The 17404-nt window shown below is 42.5% G+C and overlaps 2 protein-coding genes across 2 annotated transcripts in view; one reads left to right on the top strand and one right to left on the bottom strand.

The window, feature by feature from the left end:
• Positions 1-2044: 2044 nt before the first annotated feature.
• Positions 2045-4240, bottom strand: LOC129440187 (uncharacterized). Its single transcript, XM_055199354.2, has 2 exons — positions 3154-4240; positions 2045-3044 (listed from the first exon to the last, which is right to left on the bottom strand). The coding sequence occupies exon 1, from the start codon at positions 3981-3983 to the stop codon at positions 3186-3188; it is 798 nt and encodes a 265-aa protein (XP_055055329.2). The 5' UTR covers positions 3984-4240; the 3' UTR covers positions 2045-3044; positions 3154-3185.
• An 8546-nt stretch (positions 4241-12786) lies between these two features.
• LOC129441922 (protein NLRC3-like) overlaps positions 12787-17404 on the top strand; it is a 62646-nt gene continuing 58028 nt past the window's right edge. Inside the window, exon 1 of the mRNA XM_073872926.1 lies at positions 12787-12843. The gene's annotated coding sequence lies outside the window, so the exon portion shown is untranslated. The remainder of the gene's footprint in view (positions 12844-17404) is intronic.

Raw genomic sequence — 17404 nt, 5'->3', positions numbered from 1 at the left:
ACCATATAATTAAATCTTCCTACCTTATTTTCTGGTTAATCAGGAATGTCACCAAAGAATGTTTGCCCACGCGTCCTCCACCATTAACTGTGAACAATATAATGCCCTTCCATGATTTCTCGATCGTTGTGCACGTCAAGCTGTGCTGCACACAGTTTCTAGCTGACGATCGGTAAAGTTGATAAATTAAACTTTTCCAAAAACTTGTTGGGAGTAGGGCAACAACATAATCTCCATTCAAATGTTTAACAAACACTTTTCTTGTTCAGGTTTAAGTTGGCAAGTGCCGGTTCTCCACAACAGAGCAAATAGCTTTCTGTGCCTCCATGTCCACAACAAACTACAACCGTGATTCGGCGTTTAGCGTCTACGTCACGGCTCTCAGCCCGCCCTCTGTTCGTTGATTGGACGGCCGTTTTGAGACCGGAGGAAAACTGTTTGAATGGGAGGTATCTCAGACTGAGTACAGAAGCGTAATGAAATTTAGCGGAAGTACGAAGTCTGACGTAGTCAGGCTAATGTGAGCTGATCGCAAAAAGGAAACTATAATATAACTTTTTTTATGTTATTCTACACAGTGTTAAAGGCCATGTTGATAAATGTTGCAGGATATTTTTTCTGTCAAAACATTCTTATTTGCGTGTTTTAACAGCAGGGTGGCTATGCCCTTATAAGTGTGTACATGCTGAAACAAATCCAAACATTTCTTCGTGTGTCCATTCTGGGTTTGTCCAGCAGAAACTTTCACCCTGTCACCAAGCAGCAGAACATTTTTGCTATTTAGCATTGGAACTTTCACCCTGTAACCAAGCAGTGGATCTCTCTCAGCATTCTCCTCTCTCTCTCCTTATTGTCCAATAAATATTCACATTTGCAATTGGATCTGTGTTTGTGTTTCTTACCCTGACAGACGAACTCGCCAATTATGGATCCAGCGGATGTGGATTCGGTCCGCAATGCACTCGCATAACAAGGTGCTTGGCTGGGAAAGCAGGATTCTCAGATCTCCTCTACCACTCATGAAGTTGAACGTCTCTCTGCCCGTCTCACTGAGATGAACACCCAGATGGAACGGCTGTGGTTGGAATCTCGTCGCTCGATCGAGCCTGAACTTCACATCACTAATCCTCCCACATATGACGGCGATCCAGGTTCGTGTTGTTCCTTACTCTCTCTATGCTCGTTAGTGTTTTCTCTGCAGCCACTAAGATTTATGGCCGAGGATACGCGTGTGGCTTTCTGGCCACGGCAGTTTGGGATGCTCAATCCCCGTTTTGTCGATCGCTTGAGGATTTCAAGACCGAAATGATTAGACTCTTCGATCGTTCAGCGCAGGGAGAGGCGGCTGCAGCCCGGCTGGTTCATCTGACTCAAGGTAACCGAACTGTCACTGATTTCTCTGTTGAGTCTCAGACATTATCAGCTGTTTGTGGATGGAACGATGCAGCTCTCCGCGCACAGTTCCTGAAAGGATTACGAGACGACATTCAGGATGAGATTACCACACACGATATTCCTCGCACTATGGATGCTTTGGTGGAGCTTGAGCTTCGTATTGAGATCCGTATGGTGTTTCGCCGCCAGCGACGTTCCCTACGTCATCGGGTTTGCTCAGATGAGACAGTCGTTACCCATGCACATCCTTCTCCTTCCTCTCCTGCTGTCCCCAGCGAACCCATGCAACTGGGCAGGATGCGACTCACACCTAAGGAGAGAGAGAGAGGAGACTAGTGAATGGTCTATGTCTGTATTGTGGAAAGTCTAGACATCTCGCTAAGAACTGCCCATTAAAAGCCAACGCCCACCGGGAGTTCTGGTGGGCACTGCTATGAGTAAAATCTCCCCTGCTTCTTCCACTCACTTACCTGTCACTTTATCCTTTGATGGTATTGATCACTCGTCTAAAGCTCTCGTGGATTCTGGAGTTGAAGGTAACTTTCTGGATGAGAAGACTGCTCGAGAGTGGGGAATTCCTGCTGTTTCACTCGAAGTACCTCTAGCTGTATGGACACTTAAAGGACAGCAGACTGCACAGGTCACTCACTGCACCCCACCCGTAAGTCTTTTAATTTCTGGTAATCACCGTGAGGAGATTGTGCTGTACCTCCTGCATGCCTCACTCTCTCCAATTATTTTGGTTGGCACAGTACAACCTTCACGTGGATTGGCAGCGTAATGTTACTTTGAGTTGGTCCCCATCATGTCACGTGTCTTGTCTTGATGCTGCTGTTTCGGGTTCTTCTTCTGTTTTTCAGGTTCCAGCCGATCTTACCGGGGTCCCGGCAGAGTACGCAGATCTCCCTCAGGTGTTCAGTAAAGCCCGGGCCACTTCTCTTCCTCCCCACCAGTCATATGAGATTGCTATCGATCTCCTCCCAGGCACTTCTCCGCCTAAAGGTAAACTTTATTCTCTGTCTGCCCCTGAAAGAGAGTAGAGTTGTAATCGGGCCTTAAAAGTTTGGCCCGAAAGGGCCCGAGCCCGATAGAATTCGGCCCGAGCCCGAAAGTACATTTTGATTGACAGCTTTTTAAAAGCCCGAACCCGTTTACAGCCCGAAATTATTAAAGTGTGCGCACGCACCAGCTTTTGTCAAGAATGAGTCATTTAGACGGGTTTTAACAGTATTTATTAGGCTACAGGGCAGGCCACTTGGAAGTTGGAACAAAATAAAACCTCCTGTAACATTGTAAAATCTTAGCACTCTAAAAATGCCCAACACACTTAACATATAAATAGGCAAACACGCCAATAATAATAATAATTTCTTAACAAATTAAATAAAGATAAATTCTAAATTAAGATGGGAATTTGGCAATACCAAAATAAGATGAAGGCTCCGCGGAATTTGCTTCGGAACTTCTCTCCAATACACTTAACATATAAATAGGCAAACACTCCAATAATAATAATAACTTCTTAACAAATTAAATAAAGATAAATTCTAAATTAAGGTTGGTATTTGGCATTAACGAAATTAAAATAAAGACTCCACGGTATTCCACTTCTCTCCACAATCCAGCCTCAACGTGACGGTTAATAGCAGCTGAAATTGAATAAAAGAATAATGACAACATTAGCCTTCAAATTCTGTCTACATTATGTATTTAAGACTCAATTAATATTAAGTTATTATTTGAAAAACTTTTACTCACCAAGATTACATGTTTTTGTAGAGAAAAATTATTTAATCCACTGTAGAAGGCTTTAGCGCGGTTCTGCGCTCACTGATGGTGCGTCCAGCAGCACTGAACACCCTTTCACTGCTGCTGCTACTGGCCGGGATGCATAGTACTGATCTGGCTAATTTTGCAAGTTTTGGGTAGGATGGTTTGTTGATCTTCCACCAGCCAAGAACATCAATATCATTTTCCATGACAGCAGCCGTATTAATGTAGCGTGTGACCTCGTCATCTTCCATGTCAGCTTGCTGTACATTTTCCCACTCTGCAAAATTCGTTCTTTTTGCCGGAGGAGGAGTGGGTTCGACTCCAGAGAGCTCTGGGTCTCGAATCTCCACATCAAGTGCACCAGCAGCCATGGCTTGGAGAAGAGTGCGGGCATGCGCATGTACAGCATCCCTGTCTGATTGTGACAACATTCTCAGCTGATTAAATTTTGGCCAGAGGAATGTTGCGATCTTGTGGAGGTCTTGTATTATTACTTTACGCGCAAGCCAGTCTTCGTGCCGTTTACGCACGACAGCTTGCTGAGGGGAGTCCAGGGCGTTAAGCTGACAGTGGCGTTTCAGTTTCTCACACCAGAGACACACACGATTAAGTGTTGGATACTTGTCTCCTTCAAGTTCTCTCTGTGCTTCATAGAACGGCTTTAGAAAGTCTATCAAAAAGCTCAGTGTGTCCGGTGCTATTTTTTCAATGCGCGCGCTCTCCCCTCGTGCCTCCAGCTTTTCATGGAGCTCATGATAAACAGTCTGTATAGACGTCAGTGTGAGGTACACCGTACTGAACCGAGTGTCTCCCATTTGCAGCAATGTTGTTGACAGTTGCGCAGCCAACCCCGACTGTTTAACGTACCTGACTAATGATTTAGCGGCAGAAATTGTATCTGCTATGTCCGGAGCACCGTCGGCTTTGGATAACTCGCCAGTGTCGAGTCCATGGCGCAGTACCGTATTAATGACATGGTCAATGCAGTCCAATCTCTGGTATGGTCGCAGAGCTAATTTAATGTTTGCCCCCTTATCAGTCACCCATACAATTTTGCTGAGAGATGAAGCATCAAGGCCAAATAAGTAGTTTCAATATCTCCCTTCTGATATTTTCTCCCGTCTTTGCCTCTTCCAAAGGAAACATTGTAGTTGTCAGGGTTTTATTTACCAGTTCCATATCCTCACTTATGAAATGGCATGTGATTGTCAAATAACTAATTTTCCGATAATCCTCGGTCCACATGTCTGTGGTCATTGCAACTGTGCCATCCTTCAACAAAGTTTTAAGTTTCTGTACTAAAGCTTCCCTCTTTTCTTCTGCCATGTCAGTGCACCTTTTCGCAATTGTCACATGGCGGGGAATAACAGAGTTTACGGGAACCCTCCCATACACAGCCCCGACATTAATTAGTTCTTGCGCCAAATCCTCAAACCCCTCGCCATTTACGATATTAAAAGGCCTAATGTCTTTACAGCAAAAGCTAACACACTTCTCCGTCATCATTTGTTTCACCTTTGCAGGGATGGGTTTTGATGCTGTTACAAACGATTTGATTGTAGACTGATCCTGGGCACCGGCAGGTGTTGAACAGCTTCGACCAACATGTCTTATCAGCGACGAATTCCCTGTTGTTTTGCTGTCGTACTTTAAAAGAATGTCGCATTTCTTGCACTTTACATAACCCACTGGCTCATTATTCTCATTATGCACATGGTCAAAACTTTTCCACACATCAGACTTTGCTTTACTTGCTGGTGCAACCAAAACGTAATCGCCCGAGGCAAGCCTCCGTTTCACCTCCTCAGCATCCATTTTCGCGTCTTTCTTGCACTAATCGAAACGCATCACATGACCGCTCATTTCCCGCGCAAAGCCGAAGCGCAAGCCCGAACCCGGCCCGAGCCCGTGTAAAATGTTAGAAATTACGGCCGAACCCGACCAAAACCGGTCGGGTTCGGCCAAAGATCTTCAGCTCTGAAAGAGAGGCTATGGATAGTTACATTAATGATGCTCTTCGCCCAGTCTCATCCGTCCCTCTACCTCTCCAGCTGGAGCGGGGTTCTTTTTTGTTAAAAAGAAGGACGGCTCCCTGCGACCATGCATAGATTACAGAGGTTTAAACGACATTACTGTTAAAAATAGGTATCCCCTACCTTTAATGTCAACAGCCTTTGAATTGCTGCAGGGAGCGCGTGTCTTCACCAAATTAGACCTACGCAATGCTTATCATCTTCTGCGTATTAGAGAGGGAGATGAATGGAAGACAGCATTTAATACAATGTCCGGACATTTTGAATATTCTGTTTTACCGTTCGGGCTTTGTAACGCCCCTTCTGTCTTCCAGGCTCTGGTCAACGATGTGTTGAGAGACATGATAAATAAATTTGTCTTTGTGTATCTAGATGACATTCTCATCTTTTCCCCCTCATTACAGATACACAACAGCACGTCCGCAGGGTTTTACGGCGCCTTCTTGAGAATGCAACGTTTTCTGGGTTTCGCCAATTTTTACCAGCGTTTCATCTGAAATTTTGGTCAGATTGTTAAGCCGCTTACAGCACTCACCTCCACTAAGGAGAGTTTTGTCTGGAATCATAAGGCTCAGGAGGCCTTTGATACGTTAAAGTTCCGGTTTATCTCTGCTCCTGTTCCCTTTTTTCCAGATCCCAAAGCTCAGTTTATTGTTGAGGTGGATGCATCTGATGTCGGGGTAGGCGGCATACTCTCACAGCAGTCTTCTAAGGACGGTAAAGTTTATCCTTGCGCTTTTTTCTTCCATAGGTTAAACCCCACTGAACGAAATTATGACATAGGTAATCAGGAGTTGTTGGCAGTTAGACTGGCTTTGGGTAAGTGGCGTCACTGGTTGGAGGGCACCTCGGCACCCTTCCTGGTCTGGACGGATCATAAGAATCTTGAGTACATCCATTCAGCCAGGAGGTTGAACTCGCGACAGGCTTGTTGGGCACTCTTCTTTGACCGGTTTAACTTTACCCTCTTGGCCCGGTTGTAAGAACGTCAAACCCGATGCTCTCTCCCTTCTGTTCGAGGGTCCCGACGCTGTGAGAGCCGAAACCATCCTTCTGGAGGGAAGGGTGGTTGGTGCTCTCCACTGGGGAATCGAACAGTGGGTGAGGGCGGCCGGACGAGGGGTGAACGTGCCAGAAGGGTGCCCGGCGGGTCTGTTGTGGGTTCCGGTTGAGCTCCATTCTGAGGTCATCCGGTGGTGTCATGAGTCCAAGTTTGTCTGCCATCCTGGAGTTCGGAGATCGTTGGCTACCATCCATCAACGATTTTGGTGGCCCTCTATGGGTCAGGATGTCAGACAGTTTGTATTAGCTTGTCAGGTATGCGCACGCAGTAAAGCCTCTTATCTGTCTGCTAAAACCCCTTTCTGTTCCTTCCCGCCCTTGGTCCCATTTAGCCATAGATTTTGTTATCGGTTTACCCTGTTCTAAAGGCAACACCGTTGTTCTTACGGTGGTAGATCGCTTCTCTAAAGCGGTTCATTTTATTTCCTTACCCAAGCTCACTCTGCCAAAGAGATGGCCCAGGTATTAATTGAACACATCTTTCGCTTACATGGTCTGCCTACTGACGTGGTATCTGATAGGGGTCCTCAATTCGTTTCTGGCAAGAGTTCTGTAGACAGATCAGTGCCACCGCCAGCTTGTCTTCAGGTTACCATCCACAGACCAACGGCCAGTGTGAACATGCTAATCAGGATCTCGGTCGAGCCCTCCGCTGTCTGACATCGCGATTTCCAAGCTCTTAGTGCCAACAACTTCCCTGGGTAGAGTATGCTCACAATCCCCTTCCTGTCTCGTCCACCAATATGTCCCTGTTTGAAGCTTCGATGGGTTATCAGCCTCCTCTTTGCCCATCTCAGGAATCTGATGCAGCCGTTCCGTTTGCTCTAGATTTTGTTTGACGTTGCAAGCGCACTTGGAACAGGGCTAGATCAGCCTTATTACAGGCAGCCAGACGAACCAAGGCTGCGGCCGATCGTCACCGTCGACCTGCTCCTCGCTATATTTGCCGGCAGAAAGTATGGCTTTCCTCCAAGGAGCTGCCTCTCCGGGAGCCCTCTCATAAATTGGCTTCCCCGGTTCCTTAGGCCATACACCATCACTAAGGTCGTTAGTCTGGTGGCGGTTAAGCTCAGATTGTCTCTCGGTCTCATGGATCCAAGATCAAATCCTCTGCCCCCGCTCCCCCTGCGCCTCAACTAGTGGATGGATCTCCTGCTTATACTGTGAGGAGATTACTAGATGTTCGTCGTCGGGGTAGAGGTTTCCAATATCTAGTTGACTGGGAGAGTTATGGTCCGGAGGAGAGGTGTTGGGTACCGGCCCGGGATATTCTGGACCCTGGCCTGATCGAGGACCTCCATTGGCGACAAGGTAAGGCCCCTCCTTGCCCGCCAGAGGCGGTCGTAGGGGGGGGGGGGGGGTACTGTCATGATTTCGGTCTGATCGACCGCTTTGCTTTGTGTTTTGTCTTGTGTTTGTGTGTTTTGTATTTTGACAGCTTTCACATGCTTCATTTCAGTCTCTCACTCGGGTGCCCCTCTTTCCACTCATTACTCTCACCTGCACCCCGCACCTGTTGGTAATTATTCTCTACCTCGGTTTGCTATTTAGTTCTCCTTCTCCCTCAGTGTCCCTGCGAGTTCGTTATGTTTCTGTGCTTTGCCATTTCATGTCCAGTCCAGTTTTTGTTTCTTTTTCTAGTTCTAGTTTTCGGAGTTTATTTATTATCTGTGCACTCTGCTGTGTTATCCTGTGCTGCTTGGTGTGCTCTTGTGTCTCTCTGCCCTCAGGATTATTTCACCACGGATACTCGCTGCTTCGGACTACCTCTACGCCTCTTCAGTACTGTTGCTGTCCAGCGGTGTATGGTGACCAACCGCGGCGTGTTACGGAGACACTTCAGACTGTTTGCTGTCTTCATCGCACCCTGTCATCGTACAGCGGACTCCACCCTGTGATTGTATAGTGGAATCATCACCCTGTCTACGTACAGTGGAGCCCTTCTCAGTCTGTATCCAGTGGAGGTCACATCTATCATCGCGTCACAGAATCTTCACCCTGTCTATGTGCAGCGGAGACTTCATCCTGTCTATGCACAGCGGAGATTACTTCTAGACTCTAGCAGCGGGTTTGTCAGGGAGAAACTTTCACCTTGTCACCAAGCCAGGGGCGTCGGACTGGGGGTAAAACCAGTACTGATTACCAGGGCCCCAAAGGAAGAGAGGGTCCTTGAAATGTCTGGAATATATTATGGGGGTGGGGCATGGTGGGCCATCAGGACTACCTATGCATAGGGCCCGAGATCTTGTGCAAAGCCCCTGCACCAAGCAGCGGAACATTTTTGCTATTTAGCATTGGAACTTTCACCCTGTCACCAACCAGTGGATCTCTCTCAGCATTCTCCTCTCTCTCTCCTTATTGCCCAATAAATATTCACATTTGCAATTGGATCTGTGTTTGTGTTTCTTACCCTGACAAGTATTAGCCAGTGAGTGCACAATGTTGTGCTCCTTATGATAACACCGAGACCTGATAAATGTTACAGTGAAGTCGCAGCAGAGCCACGAGTCCCATTACAGTGTGTGCAGAATATTTTGATCACTTTTGTTCTGAACACCTTTTAACAATTCAAAAGCACAGTAATTTTAATAATCATCATTCATTTTTGTATACATGTTTTCCTTTCTTCCTATTTTATGCCCTTGCTGCTCGGATCAGGATTTTCTTGTCTAATGGTCACACCTCAATTTTGCAATTTCCATGCATGGCATCTTTCTTTTTGACATCAAATAATGAATGCCCAGTGTGTGTTAAACATTTTTGGCCCATTTTAAATGTAAAAGAAAATGTGCCTAATAATTCTGCACACTTCAATATAAGGTGCTTTTTTCTCCAGTCAGCCATCATTAACAATAATGTATTACTTATAAATGCTTTATTTACAAAATTAATTGTAGTTATTAAGATTAATTTGGTTTGGAATTAGTAAAATATGTTTAATAAAAACTGTGATCAAAAGTTTGATGTAGCTAATTCTGCCCACACTGTATTTTATTGCAGTGTAATCACTGTCATGTTACAAACAGCCATTGGTCTACCATTTGTGTTTTTGACTGCGGTTTATCAAAAAAATATCTAACAACAGTGTTTTAAAAGCAGTTCTGCTTACCGCACGTCAACTCGCTTCTCAGTCATCTCTTATTTTGACAGACGCACACTGACGCTGCATGCTTCATAAAATGCTCTAAAACTTGTGTTGGGCTGGCCAAATGGCAATTAAAAAAAACAATTGGCTGCGGATTAGGTGTAAATGCAGTACATTGCCACCGCGCCTTTTAGCGCCATTAATGAATTACATTAAAACAAAGAAACATAGAAAGAAAGCAACGGGCTCTGTTGCGCGATGAACGAGTGTTATGGGCTGGTCAGACAAAATAGAGTGAGATGTATGATACGTCTGTATGATACTCGCTCTCTGTTTCTTGTGTAAGAGAAATAGAAGGGGAGGGGTGGAGCTTGTTAAGAGATGATTGGGCCAGCCCAGTGTCAGTATGGAAAATGAACCAATGGGCCACTGTCCATGCTTTATGAGGCCGGTCGTCGGCCAATTAAAAATATATATATTATATTATATTCACCGGCCCCCAAGGACATCGGCCCATTGGACATTTGCCCGGTATGCCAGATTACAAGTCCTGCTTTCAAACAAACAATAAAAAACAAACAAAACAGTTAAAAAAAGTTTCATCCTATCTATATTTTTCTCTGCTTATAAACTCCTAAATATGTTTTTCTTTAAAAGTTTTTTTTTTCGCAAAAGGCTGAAATAATTGCATTTTTGTGAAGGAATTTTGCCAAAACACACCGAAAGGAGAAGTAAATAGATTGTTCATGCCAACGTCCACAGACCACAGGTTGCTAGCTCACTATCAAGCAGAGGTTTTACTTTCTACTTAAAAGTATTTTTCAAGTATTTGTGTTTTATCAGTGTTTTTCTTTGTAAAACATACATTCCAAAGCACTTTATTATAATTTTTACTCTATTACATTTCATAAATACAAGTTTTTGTTTTACATTTAATATTTAAGTACATTTACATTTTCGCAGCAGCCGCTATAAAAACAAGCCATTTTGTCACATGGAAAAGTGACGTCAATGCATACCCTCTATAACGTTTTGGCTTCAGTTTTTTCATAAATTTGGTAAGTTATCTAGTGGATAATCACGGTATTGCAGATTAACATAATTGATCAGGAGCACATTTTTTATGCAAATATTTTCTCTTAATTGACGAGATAACTCATCAATGCCGGGAAAGAGTTAAAGGCAGGGACACATATCAATATACACAAACAAAGGTATATGAGGACAACCAAAGTAGCATAACACTAGCCATAAACCCAATCTATAGGCAAAGATGCAAACACATTGAGATCAAATACCATTTTATAAGGGAGTCTGTAAATGATGGCTGGTTTTCTGTGGCGTGTTTACCCACCACGCAAACCACGCAATTGCGTAGGGCCTCAGGGGCTTGGGGGGCCCCCTACTGGCCACAAGGTGTGCGAAAGTATGTTACGTTTATTCAGACCCAAATCTAAGGCACGGATAAAGCACGCACGAGCGAGAGATGTGCAAGTATGCACGCAGAATAATATTTGCGCACATCCTCGCGAGGGCACATATAGTATGGGAAGCCGAACTCATCAAAAGAAGGACGAAACTGCGCCACTCGAGTGATCTGCGCTGCGCGAACCAATTATATGCGGCTATGGCGTTTAATCAGACCCAAAGGTTGCGCGCACAAAAACCACGCGCGAGCGAGAGATATGAGCGCGCAGAAGACTATTCGCGCGTGGACAAGCGTCCTCGCGAGCGCGCAGATGAGCGAACTCTACGGGACAGCGCACATCTGCACATTGCGCACAAAAGCAGCCACACAAGTGCTGGAATGAGCGCTCGCTCGACTCTCTCTGTGCTCTCGTAACTGCACAACATTCACTTGATGGTCAAGTTTACTTTAAAGACTTTGGGCTTCACACTTGTGATTGGTGGTTTGGTTTGATCTGTGACACGCATCTTTTGTTCCACACTTGTACAGGTATAAACATGATAAAGACACCACGCAGAGGTTTAAATAATGTCTAAAATACATAAATCATATTCTGTATCTCATCATTGTCATTAAAATCTCCTCTTTAGTGTATGTCTAGTCTATTTGCTTGTTGTATCTCACAGTAAGTTTGTTTTTACAATATGAACATTAGAGTTATGTGATTCCCATCCATAAATTCAAGCAATAACCAACTTACAATGTGCTTTGCTGGTGTTTGTTAGTTCAGTTTGTTAGATCAGTCTGAATAATAATCTAATGCTTCCTCTTTTTCCTCATTTAGTTTTTTTAGTAAGATGTCGCAACTGAAGTTGCAGTATTAATTACATTGTTTTAAATACATCCTATAATACATTTGCAAGCAAAAGAAATATCTGAGAGGGGCACGAAACATTCTTTTTAAACCAAGAATTTTTGTCATGCCAAACTGTAACAATTTAGTATTATTTTAAGCAGTGTAAAACAAAATAAACCCGGTTTATATACATCTCACTTAATTCTATATACTGAATATTATTGTTGTGCAATTCAATTGAAACCTTGGGCAATGCTGGGGCATGGGGGGCCTTGGTTCTTGGACTTTGCATAGGGCCCCCAAAATGGTAAACACGCCCTGCTGGTTTTGGAATATTGTCCCACAGAAAAAATGGTTGCTGACATTATGACAAACCCCGCTACAAAGCAAAAACTAAAGAGGTTTGTTTGTGATATGTCTGGCACTTTGAAAAATGTTTATCTTTACATTATTTATGTAAAAGAGATGCTTTATTTGTTTTGTTTTGTTAATTGTTTTTTTAATGAGCTAAGATCGAGTGGGGTGTTAAAGTATTGCACTCTTATGCATTGTATTACAGTTGTTGCTACGTCATTACGTTGTTACGTTGTACCAAGTCGAGGCTTGTTTAGTATTCAGCTCTGTGAATTAAGCATATGCATGCTGAAGTGGTGAACATACATTGTGCAACATTTTGTTTGTTTTTACACAAGAGTGATGCTGAACTGCGCACTCGAATTTAACAGTAACAAGCACAACGCAACATATAAATCACATTAGCAGTTTTGCAAGAAATTGTGCCTCGAATTAAAAAAATTTTTGCCATGTGTGGATGTGTGAAAGTGGGCCTTTTGCATGTAAAATTTCACTGCTGGCAATTTCCACAATAAATGCAATTTTTTAAAGGTTGATGTGCATGCTTTTCTTTTTGTGGCTCACAATGAAACAGAGAAACTTTGCTATTTGGAAATTCTAAAACACAACCTACTTCCTGTCGTCTACACACAGACAGACAGACAGACAGACAGACAGACAGACAGACACACACACACACACACACACACACACACACACACACACACACACACACACACACACACACACACACACACACACACACACACTTAGTAGTTATGAGAACTGAAAATTACGTACACAGGAACAAATGCAATATCACATGATATACACCACTGAATCCACACCGAAGTGTCTAGGACAGTTTAAGAAGCAATGATCAACAGCTCCTACATATGTGAGTACAAACTGCTTCAAGATCTAATTTCTCTTACAAAACAAACTCGATAGAAATTAGACAAAATGACGAGGAGACTTAACACCACACAGCACACATAGGATTTCATATTGTAAAACAATTTTTGAATGCAGCGTTCACTTTAACACAACTGCACAGTAAAGCAGACAAACAGACCAATGCCTGTTTCACACTGGATGTTTAAGCATTTACAAGTAGTGCTTAACCACTGCTTACCAGCTGTCTATTTACTGTCATCTCCTCAGAAAGCTTATAACTTATACGTTTTATTTTATCCACATAGTTTTCATGCGCTTTTACACCTTTTTGGTCTGTGTAGTGATTTAGTGGACAGATTAAAACGCCACCTTTATCTATTTTTCTGAAGGTTATGAAGAAAGATGAGGTTTCACTCAGTGTAGGAGAGAGCATGAATGAAAGCATTATTATAATTTTTTACAAAATATGATCTTATGATAAAATTAATTTCCAATTTAGGCTAGACTTGTGGTAAAAATCATATAAACATGCTTTGGTAGTTTGGGAAAAACTACTGAGACAGAAAAAATATGCTCTGCTTCCAGTGTGAAACAGGTGACACAGATTAAACAATATGGGGGACCAAAAGTGCCGTAAAAATATAACTGATCATTTCCTCAGCTAACCAAAATTCTCTTACTGTAATTATGTTTCCATCCACCTATGTTTATGTGCATTTTGGAGTATCACATAAAAAACGCTGGATGGACACACCAAAATATTTAAAAATGTGCATAAAATATGTAAGCGCAAGTTAATGTGAGATTACAGATTATACCCTAATATGTCACATTTAAATGCTATAACTTTTAAGTAACTGAAATAAGTTGTTGTGAAATTTAAATAATCTCAAATCATAAGTCCTGTCAAAAAAGTTCTAAGAATGTTACCATTAACTTCCATTTAAAGTCACCATTATCGTGATCAGTGTTTGTTTTAGGCTGTTTTCACAGTGGGCTCATTTGCTGTGTTCCAGCAGTATTGGTTTGGTTTCACACTCATTCGTTTCAAAACCCCGGTTCACTTGTGTAATCCAATGTCATCACCAACATGCACGTATAAGCAGGGCCGGCGTCAAGGGGGGGCATTCGCGGGCAGTGCCTCCCCGAACAGGTTGTTGTGCCCCCCCTACAAAGTTTTTTTAATTACTTTAATATATATCAAGAATAATTAAAATAAATTAAACATTGAATGTTTCATGACTTGTAATGTAATCAAATGAGGTAAATATAGTTGATATGTTTTCTTTAATTAAAATAGACCAGTTTCTCTGATTGGATGTATTGCCTCGTTTTACCCGTCTTACGTCTTTAGCATATTTGTGACTTGATACTAGCAACGTGTTTTTTCGCTGCATTTTATGGATCATGTAAAATATGGATATTAGAACATTTAGAACGAACCAGCACCGCCTGCTTCATCTTCATGCAAACACAGACTGGCTCAAACTCAGAGATTAGAGGTCGAGGTGGAATTTACAAATCTACAGGACACTTTAAGGAAGTTTAATGTTCTTACACGCCGTCTTCAGCTATTTTAAAGGTAAGTTAGCGTTGTTTTAAATTACGTAAGCTTAAATGTGAAGTGTGGCTATAGACCGTTAACAGCATTACGACGTGATTATGGTAAAGCGGTAAAGCTAGGACGCGGTGTGCGCTGCGCTATGAAACCCATTCATTGCAATGGCTTGTGCCGCGCGAGGGCGGTTTGTTGTTGCGTCGAGCCAAGCGCGAGTGCAGCGGAGCTCAGCTTGCGCTCACGCCACGGTCGAAGTTCAACAGTTTTGCGCATAGTTTGTGGTCTTTTGCACTTTATACGAGAAATGAGCTGACAGTCTGTACTGGTTGTATGAGTGTGTGCTTGCTGTATTTGTTGTTTTAATGTCTTGTTTTTGCAAGTTATTGTTGCTATTGCGTGCCCCCCGTTGGAAGTCGAGTGCCCCCCTGTTAGTTATGGTCTGTCGCCGGCTCTGCGTATAAGAGGATGTAAATCACATTTTCAGGGTTTGCATGACAGCTTTCACATTACAAGTTTTTTCATGCAAACTGTGCCCTGTATTAAGCCACCTTTCCACTGCACACGACATACGGAAACGACAGTCGGAGTTCTCCCCCTAGTGGCAGTCGTAATGAAGTTTCAGTTTAATCGTATATGGGAGGGAAGTTCATTCCAGCGCAAGAGGCTTCATTCTAATATATTTACCATGGTGGAATAAATAAATGAATGCAAATGAATGAAACAATAAACAGCTATGCATATATGACAAAGATTGCCAATATTTTTAGGAGAGAACATATGAAGACAAGATTAAAATAATAACATACACAAATTAAATTAATAATGTATTTATTATCAGTAATCAAAAGGTTTTTAAAAAGGTTCAAGTGTTAGTAATAAAGTTAAACAAAAAGGATTAATCATTTTTCCTCACACACAGTTTATGATTGGAATACAATGAAATACATCACTTCCGGTTGGCATGTCGAATGGGGTTTAGTCGCACAAGTTAACAATTTTTAACTGATCCAACGCTCAAAACGGATCCGATATTTACGCATCCGCAGATGGTCGGCACTTCACGCAGCCCCTTTGCGACTCTCCATAGGAAATGGATGACTTCCGGCTTATCTGCCGTTGTTTGTCATGTGCAGTGGAAAGGCGGCTTTATACTTAACTGGCAGTGTGAAAACAGCCTTAGTTTGACTTGCCTTTTTGGCTTGTTCGGTTTTTCTGGCTGTTATAACAGCTGGGCAAGTAGTGTTTTTAAGTGCACCTTTATTTGGAATTAAGGGACAGATTTCCAATGTTGAGACTGAAAACGTTTTTAATAAGCTAACTTAAGTAGAAAAGCAAATTAATGTTTATATAATTGTAATGGTAATGAAATTAGCTTTCTTGGATGTAACAGTTTTGTTGCCATGACATTTTCCAGAATACTATGAATATATTATGTAACTGGAACCATTCTTTGTTATCTTGCAACTTTAGGAGATCGTAAAGGCAACATTGTAAATTGGTACTGTAATGTTAATGTAATTACCTCCCTTGAAAGTAACATTTACATCATCAGCTGGTAAGTCATGAAATGATAAAAAATGACAAATAAATAACGCAACTGGTACCTTGTGTGTTAGCTGGGTTAAAAATTCCAACATAATAAAATATATAAACTATAAAATAAATAGACATATTTAAGACAGTTTATTTAATTCATGTTTTATGTCATAACCATAGACATAATAGACAATAAATCGACAAAACAGTAGACATAAACATTGTAGACAAATAATAAATAGACAAAGTTAATCAGTTTCTTAAGTTTTGAAATGCCAAGATTTAAGTCTAACCAAATATTGTGATAACTCAAATAATTTTGTTAATGTTACTTTTAATTCAACCATCTTTCCCGTACAAATCTTTCACTATACTGTAAAAATTACTGTAAAAACAACCAAATACGATCAAACTGTACAGCTTCCTTCTGTTCCCTTTCAAGGGAACTCGCGTTACATTGCTGAAGCTAGGATATGGGAACACCTTCTACGTGATTGCGTCTGAAGCATGTATGTGAAATCATGACATGTCATGGGCAGGTGACGTGGGAACCAGAAGCCCCTCACGCCCGGATATTTGGCGTTGCCTAGGGTGGAGCAGATGCTCGGAAGCTATCTTCCCCTCGCCATTGCATTCTTTCTAACAAGCTGAAGCGTTGGCAGGACACGTCAGTCCTCTCTTACCATGGCTGTCCTTCAGACGTTTTGGGTGCACATAAAAGAATATAATAATATTCAGGGGCTTCTGGGTGGGGGCAGCCCTCCACATCATATACTGTAGAGCTCCCCCCATAGAGACTGGTGGTCGGGCAGCCGCACTCAGTCCAAGACTTTAAAGCAGACCTGATGCCTGTTGTTTATAGCTAAGAAGGCTTTGGCAAAAAAAGTCCTGAGGGACGTAGCTCACCATATATTTCACATACAGATCCGAGGACTGGTTTGTCACAATAATTCTGCTATGGAAGGCTGTGTGGGCCAAAAAGGCAATTAGCTATTACGCCAAGGAAAGTGTGCCTCTCTGGCACAAGGACCTCTTTTCTGGGCGTAATATGGATTTCAACGACAATGTTGGCTCTGTTCTCTCCTGCTTGTATATAATCCATCCTTTTACAATGAGTTCCTTTCACAAAAGGCTAGTATTGGAAGCTCAGGGTCGTCGCGTTATGCTTACGACAAATGCATCCCTCATGGGCTGGGAATGTTTATGGAAGGAAGGCCTATCAATTAAATGACAGGAAAAGCGTGCTTCTCCAGCACAAAGGACCTCTTTTCTGGGCGTAGTATGGATTGTAACGACAATTTACGTCCCTTTACAATGGGGTTCTTTGAGGGGCAACTCGTTTTGTATGATCAAGATCACACGCAAATGATTTGTGCCTTAGTATTATGGAAGAAACAATTGTTCCTTTCACAAAAGGCTAGTGTTGAGAACTCATACCTTGTTCACACTGTCAGTCCAAATCCAAATC

This window comes from Misgurnus anguillicaudatus, chromosome 2 (genome assembly GCF_027580225.2).
Source record: "Misgurnus anguillicaudatus chromosome 2, ASM2758022v2, whole genome shotgun sequence".
NCBI classification, from domain to species: Eukaryota; Metazoa; Chordata; class Actinopteri; order Cypriniformes; family Cobitidae; genus Misgurnus; species Misgurnus anguillicaudatus.
The sequence above is the reverse complement of the archived record's forward strand: the minus strand, read 5'-3'. Positions and strand labels throughout refer to the sequence as shown.

Bases quoted from the DNA above. Each gene is read 5' to 3' on its own strand.
- LOC129440187 (XM_055199354.2), bottom strand. From the start codon at position 3,983: ATGGGAGACACTCGGTTCAGTACGGTGTACCTCACACTGACGTCTATA.